General features: G+C 37.6%; 1 protein-coding gene across 2 annotated transcripts in view; it reads right to left on the reverse strand.

Moving 5' to 3' along the window:
* The window catches only part of COL21A1 (collagen type XXI alpha 1 chain), a 115,668-nt gene that overhangs the window by 40,374 nt on the left and 55,250 nt on the right, over positions 1-20,044 (reverse strand). For both annotated transcript variants that reach the window (XM_040552810.1, XM_040552812.1), the window contains exons 11-17: positions 13,617-13,670; positions 11,960-12,013; positions 9,487-9,540; positions 8,570-8,623; positions 7,811-7,864; positions 7,679-7,732; positions 4,982-5,035 (exon numbers count right to left, since the gene is read on the reverse strand). In XM_040552810.1, the coding sequence (XP_040408744.1) occupies positions 4,982-5,035; positions 7,679-7,732; positions 7,811-7,864; positions 8,570-8,623; positions 9,487-9,540; positions 11,960-12,013; positions 13,617-13,670 (378 nt within the window). The remainder of the gene's footprint in view (positions 1-4,981; positions 5,036-7,678; positions 7,733-7,810; positions 7,865-8,569; positions 8,624-9,486; positions 9,541-11,959; positions 12,014-13,616; positions 13,671-20,044) is intronic.

Genomic DNA, 20,044 nt, shown 5'->3' on the forward strand with positions numbered 1-20,044 from the left:
GACAATTTTTTCAAGAAAAAAAATGAGGTATTCTTTTGAGACCCACAGGACATCATTTCCAGAGAAAACACTGTCCTTACTTCCCTTATGATGATAATGTTGGCACATTTGAAAGGAAGCCAACAGTGCTCAGCTGCCACTACTGAGGTTCCTCAGACTAGTGGAAAAGCACTGATATTAGATTTGAAGCTAAGAATTGTGATGGACTCACACCAACCAGACTGCTGAGTCTCCTGTGCATGCCGATCACTTTTCTCTTAATGACTGACTAAAGAATCATTTCTTCTCAATACATTAATTTCATAGCACTGCCTACTTCGAGGCAGTACAAAACTTGAATAAACATTTAGTACTCAAGGAAGCATTGAGTACTAAAGCACATTGTGTTGCTCCTTCTGTTTCTGAACTACAGTGATTGGACTGACAATGTATTCACACATGATGCTGCATCCTCAAATATGTTTGGTATCAAAAACATTTCTGTAAATAATATTGATAAAAAATGACCACTAAAAGTACAAAATTTAAGCTATTTTATCAAAGGCAAAATGAATAGTATCTTCCTAAAGAGACTAGCATAGTTCTTGCACTCATCTATCTACTGCAAAGGTTTTGATTGTGATTTTTTAATTTTCTTCCATTAATAGTTTGAAGCAATTACCAATTTTTCCATCATTAACACTCCCACCTCATTACATGGGTAATTGCTTTCCCTCTCATATTGTCTACCTAACTAAGCCAAGCTAAATGAACAGAAATCACGTTAAAATTATTTTTTGTTCTGTCTTAGACATGAGGAAGGATTTGAACACCTTAAAATCTGCACACTTCATCCAACTATATTAGTTAATCTCAAAAAGAAATGTGGAAAACTGTATAGTAAGGGACTGGACACACAGAAGAAAGAAGCAACAAAAATATATTTTGTCTTGTATACTACCTTATCACTAAGTCAGGAATTTTCTCTCCTTGGACCCTGTTTCTATAAATCACACCATGGCTATAGATGCAGCAGAATTACACTAACCTTATCTCTGCTTTCAAGATAAACAGGCTACCTGGTTATACCATTTTCTGTGCCATATTTTAATGATTTCTGCTTTATGAAGAAAAATACAGTAAATTCTGTAGTCTGTAGATTTATCTTTAGATTATCTTGAAAATAATTCTGCTACCATACCCCAGCATAAAACACACATTTTGTGAAAATTAGAGACCTATTTTCAGAGAATCTCACTGATCTAGATCTGACATTCCTGGTGCAGTTATAGGAGAACAACAGACAAACTAGCAGTGTAGGTATAACAATGAGAGTCAGGTCAGAAGCTGCCAGCCTTGCTATACTTCTACCCCTGTCACAAACAAAAGACCACACGTCGACGTGTTAGAACAGGTCCAGAGTAGGGTGACAAAGATGATCAGAGGGCTGGAGCACCTCTCCTATGAAGACAGGCTGAGGGGGCTGGGGATGTTCAGCCTGGAGAAGGGACGACTCCGGGGTGACCTCATTGCAACTTTTCAGTACTTAAAGGGAGCTTATAAAAAAGATGGAGAGCAACTCCAAGGGATGGTGGCATCCCTGCCCATGGCAGGGGGGTTGGAACTAGGTGATTGTTAAGGTTCTTTCCAACCCAAGCCATTCTGTGATTCTATGACCACATCTGAGGTCTGATGATGTGGCCTAAATATTAAGGGCAAGCTCTATCCTTTTAAGTATTTGCAGCTGTATTTCTGAAAAATATGATTTCTGGAGAATAAACATCAGCAGTTGCAATTGTTCAAACATATTACTTGTGGCAAGACAGCATATGCTAGGCATAGAAGAGTGCTATAAATGTCCTGCCAGCTTCACCCACAGACACTCACTTCAGAGTTCCCATCTGCAGAATTGTAAACACAAGTCTCACTTTGTTTTCTCTAAAACCGAACTCTGACAAAACTACCTACATTAGAAAGGAGAACCAGGCTGAAATTAAGCTCAAATATGTATTGATTTATTCTACCCTCTAGACAGCTGGCCCCTCAAAAAAAACTGTATTTATCAAAACAGCCTGTCATCAGAAAGATGCATGACTAGCCATTAAAGCGTCACTCAAGTGACAGCATGACTGCACTTGGAGCATGGCCTATTTGTCATTAGTAAGCTGAGCTTGATTACTAGCTTTACTAAATGCTTTGTCAAGTATTCTGTCCATAATGTCAAATGTTTTCTTACACAGTGTAGGCAGGACAGGAGGGATGGCCTGGATAACTTCATTTCCATCTAGTACTGCTGAGGGAAAACAACCACATCACTGGAATTAATTACTTTAACAACCTACTTTTTCCTGCTCATACATCTGAGGATTAATAAGAGCAGTAATATACCAGAAAGAATGCTGTCCAGAAAATAATAACATCTCTCAGATGCTGGAGGCAATGGGAGTTAGTTCAGCTGTGAGATCCATTCTAGACAACTGCTTCCTAGATGTTGTCTCAAGATGCATTCATTTTGCAACCATGCTCTTTTTATTTGCTAAAGCAAAAGGGATCATAAGATCACTATTTTTAAAGAGACCAACTTTACAAATTTGCCACTAATGTGGCTGAATGGAAGAAATAAAGACTGTTTGCGTGTATGCTTGTGTGGGTGGGGTATCCATGCAACCTACTGAGCTGCTCCAGGGCCACAGCTGCAGCTGGCTGGTCAATACACACTCATACACTTTCAGCAGTATCATCCAAGGCCTGTCTTGAGCTTAGGCTGCCTATTTCACTATCTAACCGAGTACACAGCTGAGTTTGGTGCCTCCCTCCCACATCTAACTACCCTAACTACTAGGGTAACCCACTACAGAAGACCACACAGAGACTGCACAGTGAGAAGTCATGTTGCCAGCAAAAGAGCAGGGAAGAGGTACTCACACGTTACGCATCAAATACACGCTGTTAGAACAACAGAAACAACAGAAGTAGTAGACTGCACACACTTTGGCCTTGAAGTGACTGCACAGAGATGTTCTTCGCTCCCCCTCCAACATTTAAATAGACAGGGACACCATACCAGCATACACACTCTGGTGCTACACCAGCAATAGAGACAGGCAATCAATGTATATAATATGACTCGGTGTCTTAGATTTCTTATTGGTTACCTTGAGGCAATTTCCTGATCAGCATGTAGACTTTCCGCTCTTCAGAAGAACCTCCACTGATTAAAATTGAAGTATATAGTACAATCTGGCTTGCCCTATCAGGACTGTGTATATCTTTGGTAGTTGTTTATATATTGAAAGTCTTCCTCTGTACTATTTTTATGGTGACCTTAAAAGATTCTGTAGTGATCTTAATGTCTTAAATCTGACACTTCGTTTCTCTTTAAAGTAAAAGTATGGGATGTAAGTGATGAGTTTATATTGTTGTTTAAAATGTTACATTGTGAAGCATTCATATTAATTTTAAATCAAAATATATTCCTTTAGTAGTTAAAGGTCAGTCTTAACCAAAGCTATCGTATCAGAAAGAAAGCCATTAAAGTATTTAACAATTAGTTTCTCCTAGTTCAGAAATGCTTTCTTCTTCCTATTTTTAAAATTAATTAAAAAAATGACTATGACAAACTAACATACTCTCTAAAAATGAAAGAAGACAAAACAAGGCTAGGGAAAATAATGGAATTCTTGTTATTATATTAACAATGTTTTTACAGTGTACTATAACAATATACTAAAAAAACTTCACTTGGATTTTATGTTTCTTAAAGAACATTCACCTTCAGTTTTTCTTACATCTGAAGATACCATAGATTGTAAAAGATTAATACATCTCACGGTTACTTGGGGCAGAAAAAGAGTAAAAAATAAAGCCAAGGGAGGAATTACATGTGTTCTTCACTTAAACCAGCAAAATGGAAAGAAAGACTTTTTGGAATGACTGCCTTGTGCGTTGCCGTTTACTTTCAGTGTGTTTATGAGTTTTTGGTGAATATATAAAAAATCTAAAGGAAAGAGCTTGACAATATTTCATCTGAGAGCGTCACCTCTACCTTGTAGCTAGCAAAACTCTACCGGATTTCAGAATTATATAACACATCGCCTCTCATTGTGTTACATTCAGTAAAAAGTTTGTGAATGTAAATAACTGCATCTTCTTATCTTACAAATCAAAATGTAATGCAAACTGTAACACATCTGAAAGGCAGTGGTTCAACAGCTGAGCACTATTTACTGCTCTTGATCACTGATGGTTTCCAAGTAGCTGGCTCACTCTCAGCACTGAAAACCTTCAGCTATTTCTTCAGATGTCATAGCTCCTCTGCTTCAAGCAAAGACTGGAGGCCTTAAAGAGATAAAGAAACCAGGAGGACACAGACTACCTATCACGTAAAAATAAGAGGAAAAAATGAGCTGCCCAAACACCAGCAGAGAAAAAAATGTCTCAGGAAACAAGCAAAACAAAAAAGCAGCAACATGCTCCTCCGGTAAGCCAGAAGACCTGAGATTTAGATAACATGGACAGTATAGCAAGATGCAAGAAAGTAAATGATTGAACAAAGGAGGGGGGAGGCAGAAAAGGAAAAAATAAATGTAAGTACAATCAAGTAATATAAAAGAACATATTCCATGTTGCAAAAGCAAGAGTTAAAGACACCCAGAATATTTCCTCATGTAAGTAACCACCAGCATTTAGCCAAACCATCTTATCAATGGAAAGACATCAGTAATGAGACTTTATATTATCTACAAATATTGGTGTATAACAGTAGCATACTTAAAAATATTTTCTTTTAACAAATCTTGCACTTTAAAAGCTTGTTTATTTCTTTTACTAAGTCCAAATTTAAAGATAAACACCAGACAATAAATATTCTTAAAAAAAAAAAAGACATAGTAACCAATTCAAATCAAAATGGGTGGAACATAAAGTGCAATTTCCATTAACTAAAAAATAAATGGAAAGAAAAGACAGTATGTAAAAATATGCCAGCAGCTGAAACACTTACGGGCTCTCCACGATGTCCTTCTTGTCCTGGAGATCCAGGCTGTCCAACTTCCCCCTTTAAAATGAAAAAGACTGTTAAATACCATATTCACAACAGGGTTTCTTTTGCATAAAAAAATAAAGATTTTTAACAGTAAATTATCATTTTTATTATAAGTAAAATGTAAACCAAGCTCAAAGCTTCAGCAAACAACTGTCTCAAAAACAGTTTCAAACACACAAGACGTTCTCAATCCAGAATTCTCCCATGCTGTGTCCAACAGTTGTTAAACAGTTTGCAAAAAGAGATGAGAGAGAAAGAATTGTCTTTTGAAATTTGAGAACAGTTGAATCAGAACAGCAGTTACTCGTTCAAGAAGGTCATTTAACAATAATAAATTGTTATTGCCTAATCGCAAATACAACTAATAGTCTGAAAACGATTTCAAAGCACTTCAGAACTACAGTAGTACCAGATATGATCAAATCTTTATGTTCTTACTCAAAATATGTATGATCCCTATAAATATTCTGAAAATTGGAAAAATAATTCCAAAAATAAAAGTATATAAAACAAATGCACAGATCAATTATATATAAAAAAACAATCTAGTAATAATTGACGTTGAATTAAAAAGATATGGTCTTGAAGTCACAATGGGTAGCATCTGAGTTGCAAGCCATGCTTTTTTTCTAAATTCTTTCCCAGAATGAATATTGTAAAACAAAAAGAAGGCTCTAGCAGAAATTTCCTTCAAAGACAGCCTGTTTGTTACTGCTCTGAGTTTAATTACGGACCCAGAATGAAGCAATGCTTTATAGCAAGCAGATGTTGAAGTCAAACTGACAAGATGTTTGAATGAAGAACATAACTTCTGTTAACTATTATATTCTAAAACAAATAAAAACTAATGAGTTGTCATATTTTTGTACTACAGTAATTAGATCAAGAAAATAGTCAAGAAAATGTCTTTTAGTTTAAATGTACACAGGTTCATGTAACTAATATACTGAATTATCTCTACATTGTTTAGAAGCATAAAAACATACCAATACACTCTCCAAATTCATGCTTTATCAACATAATGCTCCACTCTAAAGGGTGTTAAGTTTTGTGACAGTTAAAATTTTATGTTAAACAATTGCAACTATTACCTTTCCATGTTATCAAACACGAGAAAGGAAAAACATCTAATTGTTTTTTCTGTTTCCCATAATAGCAGACAAGGAATTTCTCCACCAGCTGGGCAGAGATATCTGCATATATATAGTGAAAATAAAGGAGAATTCATTTGAAATAAAGACATGTGAATTCCTATCACGACCAGCAGAAGTATAGTCAAGACAATTGACAGTCTTGGTTCAGCTGATCAGTCACCAGGAGCTCAATTTCATTGCCCACACATGGACATTCGGTCATATTTGAGATACCCAAGCTTGTCTTGTATAGACATCCTGGGCTTCTACTCCCACTCCAGAAAGGCACTGGCTTTCCATAGGATTTAAGTCATATTTGTCAGCTCCCTTACAATGCTTTAGACACTAACACATCTCAAATAGCACTAGGTGCTTTTATGTAGGCTACTAAGTTGGTACCTACAAGTCTTTCTCTGAGCTGAAATGCTCACCAGACTCCACTGGCATAACTTATTAGGCCTCCAATGGCTTTAATGAAAACACAGTATGTCCGTAGACCCAAATTTAGCTAAGTGTTTTAAGAACGTCTGTTAAATTGTCTTTGGATGACATATTTGCCACTGTGAGAGTCATACTGTTGTAAATATACATTAATAATGACAATTTGTATGCAAGTATAAATGGGATTCAAAGACTAAAATGAAATGAATGCAGTTTACCTACTGTAAAATTTAACTTTTATATGTACATACTAAAGGCTTTTATTTTAGATATGCTCTCCTAACAAATTTTTGAATTGCAGAATGCTTAGTTGTACATTGAAGTTGAGCAACTTTTAGACTAACAGTGCTGTATGGTTGTATACACGTGATAATTTTGAACTGACTCCCCTCTTTAACTTCAAATTAAGACATCTACATGTGTTTTTCTACCAGAATACATTAGGCACCTAAGATCTTATTACAGTCAAGAGGGGCTTGATTCAGTTACCTCATGCCATTTGAGGTGCTGTAAGGCAGCCAAGGCTTCCACCTCAGACTGGCAGCTACCACCTACAGAAGACCTGCATCCTTCTGAAATGGCATGGACAGGTCTCCTGGGATATTCTAAAGCAGCAAAGAACACTGCAAACTTATGAGTGGTCTCAGCAGTTAACAGTCAGCAGCTAAATCACTTTAAACAATCAATTAAAGCTTGATTCAGTTGTCAACATATAGGCAATGTAGAGCCATTTCCTGCTGCAAATAAGGGTGAAAATGTTTTCACCATGAAGACATTCCATGATGGAACAGTCTGCCCAGGGTAGTTGTGTTGTCTCCATCCTTGGCTGAGGATGGAGATGCCCCAAGGATAAGCAAATATCTGATTATCACTAATACACTCAAAACTACTGCCCCAGTTCACAAGCCAACTGATATCAATGAAGTCTGCCCAGTCACTACAGTAAACTTTAGCATTTCCAGCAACATGTATTGTTTCAATTCCCAGTTATTCTCCACAGAATAAACTGTATGTATTGGGACAAATAGGAATGCTATTTAAAACTTCATCAAGATATATATGAATATGTATTTGTATTTACCTTGAAACCAGGAATTCCTGGTAATCCGTCTTTCCCACTTCTGCCAGGGTCTCCCTGTGGCAACAGTTAACAATCATCAGTAAGTAAATTAACAAACAGAAGTTAAAGGTAAATTGTCTTGGCACAACTTACGGATCGCCCAGGCATTCCTGGAAACCCGGTATCACCTTTCTCTCCCTTGGAGCCCTGAGAAATGCAACAAGTGAGAATTAAGTAGTACTAAATGTCTATGTTAAAAATTCAGCATATTTCATCAGCATATTCATATACATTATTTTTTATGTTGAAAAATTTTGGAAGATGTTTTTCTTCCTTAAAACAAACAGTAATTGATTAATAATTATGACCTGTTACACAAGTGCAAATATGCTGTAAAAAGCCTTTGCAATATTATTATTACATATCAACCATATTAAAGGCATGGGCATATTTGCAAAAATATATCCCCTGCACTGGAGCAGGGGAAAAGTGTGAGGAGGAAGGAGTGTCAGACAGGAGCTGACCACAGGCCCTCATTTATCCTTGGAGGCTCATGGAGGTGGGGAAGGAGGTAGAGGGATTGGCAATGAAGGAATTAAGTTGAGCCTAGGAAAAAGGGTGATGAGGGAAAGGTGTTTTAATGTTTGTCTCTGTTTCTCACTATACAAACCTATTTTAACTGACAATAAATTAATTTTCCCCATGTTGAGTCTGTTTTGCCTATGAAAGTAACTGCTAGGTGATCTCCCTGTTTTTATCTTGACCTAAAAGCCTTTTCATCTTATTTTCTTACCCAGTCTTGTTGAAGTAGAGGAGTAACAGAGCAGCTGAGAGGGACATCTAGCAGCCCGCCATGGTAACCCCACCACAAATATCAACGATGTTGTTGTTTTAATTTGTAATTTTACTTGCCTTTTTTCCATATATTCCTGGCACTCCTTGATCTCCTTTAGGACCCCTTTCTCCCTAGACAAAATGAATGTGTATAAGTTAATTTTTTAAAATAGAAGTAGTTACAAACAGATATATATACAAAGAAACATAGGTAACAGACATAAAATGAAGGAGGTAAAGAACTCCTGATATAAAGAAAGAAAACTATCAAGACAGTGAATGCAAATCTTGAATTTTCCAAGCTTTCCTAGAAGAGCCCAGACTGTCCAACACCAACAACTGTGGTGAGACAACCCACAGATAGCAGGCATAGTGCTTCTGCTTTCAATGGAAACTGAGCAGAAGGCACTTTGAGTTTCTGGTCACTTCATATAGGTAGGTACCTAACAGAAAATTCAGCTCTTTGAAAATTCCTGCACTTTTGTGGAGACCTTATCTGAAAAGTCTGAAACACAAATTTGGAAAAACTAAGAAGTAAATTGAGTTGAATACTAACATAGAAGAGCAAAAATATGTTTGCTGATGCTGTGGGGAACATACATGTAGAAAAATCAGCTCCGGTCAGATCAGAACTACCCTTCAAAATACCGCCCCTCAAATCAAAAAACCTCAAGAAAATTAAATAATTATTTTTAAGTTCCTGGTACATTATTTGTGATGTAGAAGAGTACTATTAAAATCAAAGTTCAAAGTAATTCACATAAAATCCAACAGAACAGAACAAAAATGAAAAAAAAAGTCAGTTTCCATTGATTGATACATACTTAATCAAGGCCTACGGCATGTATCACCCTTCAATTTCAACATCTTATCTATTCATTTTATGTATCTCATTAAGTACATAAGTATTGTATATATAAAAATTCATTTTTTAAAAACTAAACTACAGAACAAGTGGAGATACATGAATATTGGAACAACTATTTAATTTCAACCTTTGGTGCAGGCATGCCATGTAATCCAGGAAAACCAGGTAGTCCACGGTCACCCTAAAAGAACAAACATATTTGAAATCCTTATGTCCAAAATAATAGTAATATATACTATAATAGCACTCATAATCTAAACAATCAACAAGTAGAGGAAAAATGTTATATATCACAATACCTACTACATAATATTGGTATGCTGATAGATTAGTTTGTTGATCTTTAGACAAGATTTAAGACAGAAAAGAAAAAAGTAACCAATCACTAAATTTTTAAAAATGAATTTTACTGTAATCTCTCGATTAGGGTTGCTGAGGTTCCAAAGCAGCAACTTAGCTCTTTGACAAGTGGAAAAGAAAAAGTTTTGAACAGAGCTCTGAATGCAACTGTAGAAACTGTTACAATTCTACCATCCACTCTTAATTCCTGAAGAGTACGGAAATTCCCTAAATCTGGGATGGCTCTGCTCCTACCTCTTAACTGAAAATATCAAATTCCTGCTGACCTTATCAAATTTCTCACCAGCTTACTCTAGTTGAGTAATGTATTCAATAATAAGGTATTAAGTACTTCTGTGTAAAACAAAAAAAAAAAAAAAAGGAAACATAAATCGATAAAACGTTGGCACTTTGATAAATGAGTTCTCATTTCAATTAAAGAAAGAATGCACTTTGCTAGAAGCAGTTGCAAGTGAAAACACAAGCCAAAACAACAGTTTTATCTGTTGTTCTCTGCTGTCAAATGTCAGGAGTTCCCAAACTTTTGGTATTGGTACTAAGGATATTTATCTGACAATTTATCTGCAAGTTCTCTTGAACTATTACAACAAAAGGCTTAATTCTAACTTGGCACAACCTAACTTGAAATAATAAAAACAAAATAAGTTGCTTATCTCAGTAGACCAGACCTAATTCTCTCAGGACAGAGCCAATCACCAAATTGTTTTTGAACAATAACAGTTTTATCTCTCAGTTAATATCGAACTTTAAATGGAGCAATATATTTCAATTTGTTTAATGTACTTCAGTCACAAGAGAGGAATAGTAAATTATGCTCAGGAAGTTATTTTATATAATATTTCAAGTTCCGAGCCAAAATACCAAAAATATGGTGGCATTTATCAAAACCTTCCATGTCTACAGGGATTTGTAGAGGTCTGTCACATTCACAGAAGACAGGGACATGACCACAGGAATGACAGAATGTGGGTTAATGCAGTCAAAGTATCTCTCAACAAGTAAGTATTGAAAGAAGGCAACTGAAATGGAATGCAGTTCAAAAAAATCATCAAAACTTATAAAATAAACCTTTCATGCATCCGTTGCTTCTTATTGAAAAAGAATGGAGCCCCAATTTCTGCTCAGAAGTGGTGATTCAATTATTAGATAAAATAACATACTTGGCAATGGATGTAATTTTAAATTAGTTGCTGTAGAAATTTCACAAGTAATGGGATGAAATTAAGAGATGAAAATTTGGGCTGAATCATCAGGAAAAAAAAACTAATGGCAAGACCTACTTTACAGTGGAAGAAGTTTTCTAAAACAGTGGTGGAAGCCCTATTTCTTGGCACATTTTAAACAGGGCTGGACTGAGCATTAGGAAATATTCTATCTGTCACAACCCTGCACTGCCAGGAGAATATTGTTTTTTGTCAGCAGTACATTTCTTTCTGCATATGGCCCAATACTGACTGATCAATTAGATTAACATAAGATCCCTGAAGCAACAGAATATGTAAGTACATTTTTCAGCTCTAATAATGCATTTGAGAATTCTGCTGAACAGTTATGAATTCAAGGACTTTTAGGATGCTTTCAGGATTGGGAACATTAGAAGAAGGAAATTCTTCAGTAAAAACTGTTTGGAAAACAAGATTTCATTGTACAAAAAAAAAAAAAAGTCTGAAGTTTAGATAAACCAAAAAGAAAATAAGTTTGTATCACAATGGACTTTAAACTTTTCTAAACATATTTCTCATAGGGCAAAAGTGTGACAGAAGGTTGGACACAAATATTCACATATCAAGGAGACTTGCCAATAGCCAGAGGTTGGTTTATTCGTTGTGCATATGGGAGATCCAGATTCAAGTTTATCCTGATTACCAAAGGGATAAGCTTCCACATCTGTCTGCAGTTCCAAGCTACTGGCTACACCTCAGCTAGAATTTTTCCACAAAAAGTTTTGGTTTCAATTAGTCATTGTTTTCTGGTTAAAAAGTGTCACCCAAAAATTCTTATCTAGCTCATCTGGATGGTCACTCAAAGAGGAAAAGGGTGAAAAGAGACAAAAAGAAACCATTCTGACAGATGTCTGTATCATGCTTCTAGGTACACATATTTAGATATATTTTCTAAATATAAAATATTCAGTGCAATAAAGTTATTACTAGCAGTGCTAATAGCTACATAAATTTTATTAAATAAAGCAGACCAGATTCAGAATTGAGGTAGCATTTTAAATTTTGGATTCTCATTACCTTAGCCCCATCTTTCCCTGGCTCTCCCTTGATACCTGGTAAGCCACGTGGTCCCTAAGAGAAGAAATGAAAAAAAAAAAAACAAACCAGCTCAAATATTAACACACAGTGCTACAGAATGAGACTCAGAAATGTAATGCAATGTGACCCAGGGAATTATCCATGAATTGGCTGATCACAGTATTTTGGTAACTGGATACCAAAGCAGAAACAACACAAAATGTATCCAGTGTGAGACTATGCCCCACTGTCATAACCCATGACTGGGGAACACCAAAACAATTCTTTGCTCTAACTGAGGAGTACACCAGGCAGATACGATTGTCACACAGATTGTACCGATGTCCTCTTCCTTTTAAGTGTCCATCAGAAAGCCTTCACATATGCCATGATTCGGCCTGGCTCTTGGCCCTGGCATGCTTTCAGATATGTAATTCAATAAATTAACATGTTCTCAACTATTCAGCCAGAATGGATCATGCTACATATAAAATACAGCACTGGTTTGCAGTAACTGTCCCAGTCAGTGCTCCTAAATTTCTACTGTGAAGAAGAAAAAGAAGTCTCTTCAGTTAGTCTTGGCTTTATATGAAATTTTTGTTTGGACATGCGAATTGTGGGTAATCAGAGAATCACAGAATGGTTGAGGTTGGAAGGGACCCCCTGAAGGCCATCTGGTCCAACCCCCCTGCTGAAGCAGAGACACCTAGAGCAAATCAATCCTCATGACATGGCTTAAGATGACTGTTATTGATTCAAAGAAAAATAGATGGAACCACTGTTTGGCTTCTAGATCAGGATGAAAATGTCCACACCCCAGCTCCTGCTCCTACAGACCTTGACTAGCAATGATTAGATTTGCAGTCTAATTGATAGCCTAACTACAAACCCCAAGGCCATGTGAGTATCAAAGCAATTCACCCGAAGATTGCCCCTGACTTCATGTAACCCCTTGAGCCTTTTTCTCTCTTCATACTGCAACTCTCATTGATAAACAATGAATACTGAGAGAGAGTTGGCAGCATTTAGAATCACAGAACCATAGAATCATCTAGGTGAAAAAAGACCTTCAAGATCATCAAATACAACTATCAGTCTGATCTACCAAGTCCTAAGAATAAACCCTGTCTCCTAGTGCTTCATCCATACGTCTCTTAAACACCTCCAGGGATGGAGACTCCACCACTTCTCTGGGCAGCCTGTTCCAATGCTTGACCAATTCAACACCCTTCTTGTAGTGACGGGCCCAAAACTGAACACCATATTCAAGGTGTGGTCTCACCAGTGCTGCATACAAGGGGACAATCTCTTCCCTAGTCCTGTGGGCCACACTATTTCTGACGCAGACCAGGATGCCATGGGTCTTCTTGCCTACCGGGGCACACTGATGGCTCATGCTCAGCTGGCTGCCAACCAGCACCCCCAGGTCCTTGCCTGCTGGGCACCTTTCCAGCCACTCTTCCCCAAGCCTGTAACGCTGCATGGCGTTGTTATGACCCAAGCGCAGGACTCGGCACTTAGCCTTGTTGAATGTCCTGTGACTGGACATGGCACATCAATCCAGCCTATCCAGATCCCTCTGTAGAGACTTCCTGTCCTCAAGCAGATAATAATTTATCTCAGATTTCCAAACTGCAGGAATGAAATAGGAACTTACTTGAACCCCTGGAGTTCCCGGGATACCTGGAGTTCCTGCTGATCCTTGATATCCCTAAGGAAAAAGAATCAAGACTTGTGACTTTTCAAAAGTTATATTCACAAATTTTCAAACACCTACTTAAGGAAAACAAACAAACAAAAACAATCCCCCTAGTTACTGGAGAACTGTAATAGCAACTGTGTCATTTTAGATCACAAAAAATTCAGTAAGTGCTATCACAATCTTACTTTTGAGATTTAGATTTAAGAAATTTTAATATCTGCATCTGAAATTTGCAGCCTCCAAACTTTATGCTAGGTGATTTTTTTCAGGCAATAAGGAAAATCCATTATTTTAAAATTGATGCATGGGAATGTAACAAACATACTGTTTTATTCACCATTGTTAAAGAAAAAAAAAAAAGGGAACAAATTAACCCACATATGCAGACACTTTTTTCCTCTTTCTCTTCACAAAAGTAGGTGAAGAATGCCAGGACTCTTAAAGGCTTATTTCTAGTTACAGGAAAAAGCTTTAACAAATAAGGCATGTTCTAATACATTATGCAGCTAGTTTTATAATATCTCTAAATAATCACAGAATGGTTTGTGTTGGAAGGTAACTTTAAAGATCATCTAGTCCAACCTCCAAATAAAAATAAAAAATCCAATAACAATAAAAATTCCATTCTCAATACTAAGCACTTAGCTATTAGCTTAAAGGTACATAACAATGTATACAAGTAGAAAAAGCAATCTGAATGACTGGGACTAGGAAAAGAAATACTAAATAATTCATGAGCTGAAAGGAAAATTTCAGGAATGCTTTACTAGAAATCAGCATTTGCAGAACCTTGACAAAACCTCAAATATATGCCTGAGGTGTACTGGTAGATTGCACTCAGTATGTACTGCAAGGATAGCCAGTTTTCTATGCAAAACTAACCAGCACTTCCAAAGAATGCTTTAACAGAGGCAAGTAAGTGAAGAATGGGGAATTCTAGCTAATTCCATTAAGAACATGTCGTTCCAATAGACAAAATGAGCTGCAAGGAGAGGGTTGTTTGTTTGTTTTTGTTTTTGTCTGTGTGTTTTGAGAAATATATTAAACGAGAAGATAAATTGTCCTATAAAATTCTGAGGCTGAGACCTTTCAGTAGGCAGCCCAAGCTAAATGGAAACATTATTCCGTTTGATAAATCCCAGAAAACAGACTATCCAATTTCAACTACCCAGAATTTGATCCTGGTTTGACCTGAAAGAACTAATAATCCCATTTCTAGTGAGCGAGCTTCAGTTTTAAAAACCTAGGACAAAATGTATTGGCTGGATTCCCACACTGGTACAGAGGAACTATTAGAATCTTTTCAATACAAGGAGGGCAACCTGTACGTCTGATTTCTTCTTTAAATCAGTTAGAGCTGCCTGGAAATAATAATCAGAGCTAAAATTATTTCCTGGGTTAGATACAAGAGAGTACTTGCTGTGCCCTCTTCCCAAAAGATGTTTGAGCAAATGCCCAAAGAGCCAGCTGGTAATGGTTAGTATAGAAGTAAACAGAATTCTAGGTCTCTGTCCTACATGGATTCTTTATCAAGCAATTCACTTTTAGTGCTCAAGGCAGTTCTAGCAAAATCAGCTTTAACTGTAAATGGTGTAGCATTCCAAGATTGCTTATAAGCCTCCTGGGTAGCTGAAACAATTCACCAAGCCAAAAATGCCTTTAAAAGTTCATCCTTTTATTTCTGCTCCAAAAAAAGCAAAAAGTTTGGATTACTTCCTGTAGGATATAGTCCTATATAAATAAAACTTTATTTCACGTTTTAGATCTCTGAAATGCAATTTCCCTTCCTTCTTCTAACTGAGTAGGAGAAGAAATAGAGGAGGATAATTTCCTGGCTGAACTGAATTTCAAAATTCGCGAGATGAATGGAGGATGGCAGAAGAGTTTTCAGCTTACAAAACCACATCTTTAGCTCAGAGCTAGATCTTGTAATGTGATCTCAGAGCAAATCAAGCATGTGTTCAGTGTGTTTGTTCAATGGAAAGCTGCAACAGAGAAGATTCAAAAGGAAATTCACAGAAAGATACAAAACTGAGAATCAATGTCTGATAAAAATAACCTAGCAATTGTTTGGACAAGTTAAAAACACCTTCTATAAATTATGGCAAACAACTTTCATGAAAACTGATTGTTCTTTTGCATTACTACTTCTTTTTCCAGTTATCAGAAAGAAGCAGTGTGTTCCTATATCACTGACAATTTGCATAGCCTCCTTTTGTTCCCTTTCATTAACCTAATTGCACACGTATTTGTCACTCACAAAACTCTGATTTAAAAACACATATTCTAAATGTAGTATGGATCATCAAACTATATGCTAAGACCTATATTTTTCTTCAGTAAAGTCAGATTAAACCTTCCTTCCTAACAAAGCTCTCAACAGAAGTATGTATGTGGCATACATACATATGCTCCAAGACCAGCTATGCCACAGCTGACATTTTGTTAGATGGTCAGAGGTGAAAGTTCACTTTTCATTTGACTGCAGAGGTAGTTCAGGACTGCAGACTCACTTTCAGATAAGGTGAAAACACTACATTTGCCACTAAATAGAATTCTTTTTGTCTGGGCTTGGTTTTCTCTCATAAACTCCTCAGAAGTTCAAAAAATGGTGTGTAAAGGTATTATTGCTACCCCTGAACTTAATACTAAGTTCTGAATTCTGTGGCCTAAACACAGGCATCTCCTGCCTTTTGATATTCCCTAGACACCTACACAGTCCTAGAAGAAAGAGGCACAAAATATTTGGAATGCATTCACTCTTCTGAAGCAGCAGCGGCAAGCAAGACAGCCCTATGGCATGAGAACCCCATACCTCCTAGGGGATAGTAGTTAAAAATCTGTCCATTAATAGGGGAATTTAGACAGCGAGTGTCCCTGCACACACATAAACACTAAATGTAGGTGTCTTAAACTGAATTCCACCTATAATGTTTTATCAATGCTGTGCAACAGCACTACTCCACAGCACTTTGTTTATATTCTCATTCATTATTTTTCAGCAGTGCAACTGATCACATGAAATCTCCCTCTTAAGCTGTTGTGGATGGGAACAGAACTGATAAATTGTATGTGCCTGAAAACTTGTAAAGGCAAAATGATAAACAGCAAGACACCAAGATCTTTAGGTACCAGATGGCTGGGTATTAAAAAAAACAACCAACCAAAACAAAACTACAACAACAACAACAACAAAAAAAAAAAAACAGAATTTCATTTTAATACTTAAACAACATGACAGCAATTTATAAATAATTCTAAGAGGAAAAGCTGAGCAGATTACTTAGGCCAAAGAACTTATATAAAGGACACAGACAAATTAGCAATACCGACGCTGTCAGTACAATAAGAGTCTTGCCAGGAAAATCAAGGTGGCTTATACGTAAGGGAAAAAAATTGAGCTAGAAGGGCATATGACAAGTATTAATTCCAAAGATGTTTTAAGTGTAATAGCAGAGTAAATGTCTGAAGTACACCTTCAGTGCACTTGCATGCCTAAGGACAAAAATTCAGACGGTATTTATGGGTGTATCACGTTAGAAAAATAAAATAAATAAAATTAAATAAAATTAAATTAAAATAACTGATAAGTCAATGTAATTTGCACTGTGCACTTCTTTACTGAAAAGCTTTTGGAGTTATGGAACAACATAAATGATAAATGGATTACAACAGGACTACTTGGGAAAGACATGGAAGAAGTAAACAAGCTCCGTTTGGCTAGGAAATAACCAAGGATCAACCAAGGATCAAGTAATGGTCTAAAGATATTTAAGGATTGTAAACACTAAGTAAACAGAACTATTTAGGGTGATGTAACTAATCATAATGGAATTCATTTGTGAAAGAAAATTTTGACTTCCTGTTCGGAAAACATCCCAGCGGAGAGGTCTGCAGACCCCTTGTGAAAGTCTCTTTGCAGAAAATCTTTACTACTTTTAAAACGGGTATCTAAACTGTTACAAGAAAAGCTTTCAAACCCTATTTATTAAACAGATTACATGTGAAAGGAGAGAAAGTCCTACAGCTATTCAAACACATCCACGCCTACACTCAAATTCACAGTCATGGTATGACCTTATCCCTCACTGGCAATATCCCTTCAGCAACTAAAATCCTGTGAGGTTACAGAAATGTTAGAAAGAAATTGATGTATTTGAATGAAATGTTTCATCCTTTCTCTGAGAAGTTGTCTATCATCTAAACTTTTTGCCGTAGGACCTTCTTCCTTCTTTTTGCAATGAGGTTTTTTCCTTTCCTCCCCCAAACAACCTACTCTAACACTCCTCTCTGCCTGTACTCATCTGCCTACTGCTGCTCTTTTCCTGCCCCTCTGGACATATTGAAACATACAGGTTGAAAAAGACCTCCAAGATCATCTGGTCCAACCATCTCCCTACCACCAATGTCACCCATGGTCACCAACCATGTCCCTAAGCACCATGTCCAACCTTTCCTTGAACACCCCCCAGGGACGGTGACTCCACCACCTCCCTGTGCAACCTGTTCCAATGCCTAATTACTCTTTTTGAGAAGGAATTTCTCCTGATTTCCAGACTGAACCTCCCCTGGTGCAACTTAAGGCCATCCCCTCTAGTCCTATCACTGGTCATCTGCGAGAAGAGGCCAACCCCCTGCTCCCCACAACTTCCTTTCAGGTCTCCCCTCAGCCACTCCTCACAGGACTTGTGTTCCAGGCCCTTCACCAGCTTCGTAGCCCTTCTCTGGACACGCTCCAGGGCTTTGATGTATGTCTTGTAGTGAGGGGCCCAAAACTGAACACAGTACTTGAGGTGCGGCCTCAACAGAGCAGAGTACAGGGGGACAATCACTTTGCTGGTCCTGCTGGCTACACTATTTCTGACACAAGCCAGGATGCCATTGGCCTTCTTGGCCACCGGGGCACACTGCCAGTTCATGTTCAGGTGAGCATCAATCAGCACCCCCACTTCCTTTTCCTCTGCACAGCTTTCGAGCCACTCTCCCCCAAGCCTGTAGCGTTGCACAGGGTTGTTGTGGCCAAAGTGCAGGACCGAGCACTTAGCCACACTAAACCTCATCCCACTGGCCTCTGCCCATCTACCCAACCTGTCCAGGTTCCTCTGCAGGGCCTTCCTACCCTCCGGCAGATCGACACTTCCCCCCAACTTGGTGTCATCTGCAAACTTACTGAGGGTGCACTCAATTCCCTCACCCAAATCATCAATAAAGATATTAAAGAGGATGGGCCCGAACACCAACCACTGTGGAACACCACTGGTGATCAGTCGCTTGCTGGATTTCACTCCGTTCACCACTGCTCTCTGGGCCCAGCATCCAGCCAGTTTTTAACCCATCAAAGAGTGCACTTGTCCAAGCTATGGGCTGCCACCTTCTCCAGAAGAATACTGTGAGAGACCGTGTCAAAGACTTTGCTGAAGTCTAGGTAGACTACAACAACAGCCTTTCCCTCATCCACCAGGCAGGTCACCCAGTCATAGAAGGAAATGAGGTTGGTCAGGCAGGACATGCCATTCATGAACCCATGCTGGCTGCGTCTGATCCCCAGGTTGTCCCACACATGCCAGTTGGTCATCTCTAGCAGATCTGTTTGGAGCTTGTGCCTTACTCCTTTTTTCAAGAGCATCTTTAGCATTAGAGCTCCACTAGTAACTCAGGAGATCAAAACAAGTGTCATCTTGTCTCTATCAAAACATGAAAATGAAGGGTAGATCTAGCATTAGATCACAAAGGTAACTAAATGCAGCTCTTACTTACCAACATAAATTTATTGGTGACTCCTGATCAAAGATCTGTCATCACATGAACATTATTATGGGAAAAGAGTTTTCATTGACTCGTTCATTGTCTTTTTCATTTTGCTTTGTTTTGTCCTGTTTAGTTCTTTCTCCACACTATTACACTTCCTTCAACTGGCTACTCTGCCATCTACCACAGCTTTCATAGCTCTGAGACATTAGCAATATATTTTAACTGAGCATGATGTTGTGTGATAAATATCTGTATGGGCTCAAACACCATAGAGAAGAAAAAATTCATCAAGACTATTAGAAACAACATCTTAAATTCTGACTTGGAAAGTTCCCAAGCTTTAGACTGCTGGAAAATGGGATGATGTACTAAGCAAGTATAACTTCCTGCTTGCTGCTTAGGTGTTCGTCCCTATCATCTGCGCTTGGCCACTGCTGAAAATAGTCAGATGGACTTTTGTCTGTACTAATGCACAGAGATGTTTGATGCATAGCTGTATGTAACACAAGTCAGCAGCAGGCATCACCCTGATTTCAAAGTAGTAGGTGACCGTAAAGCCATTACATGACTGTATTAGTCAGAATGGAGCAAACATATTTCCTCTAACAGTAACAAGGTCACAGTATTACTAA

This window comes from Cygnus olor, chromosome 3, assembly GCF_009769625.2.
Source record: "Cygnus olor isolate bCygOlo1 chromosome 3, bCygOlo1.pri.v2, whole genome shotgun sequence".
Taxonomy (NCBI): Eukaryota; Metazoa; Chordata; class Aves; order Anseriformes; family Anatidae; genus Cygnus; species Cygnus olor.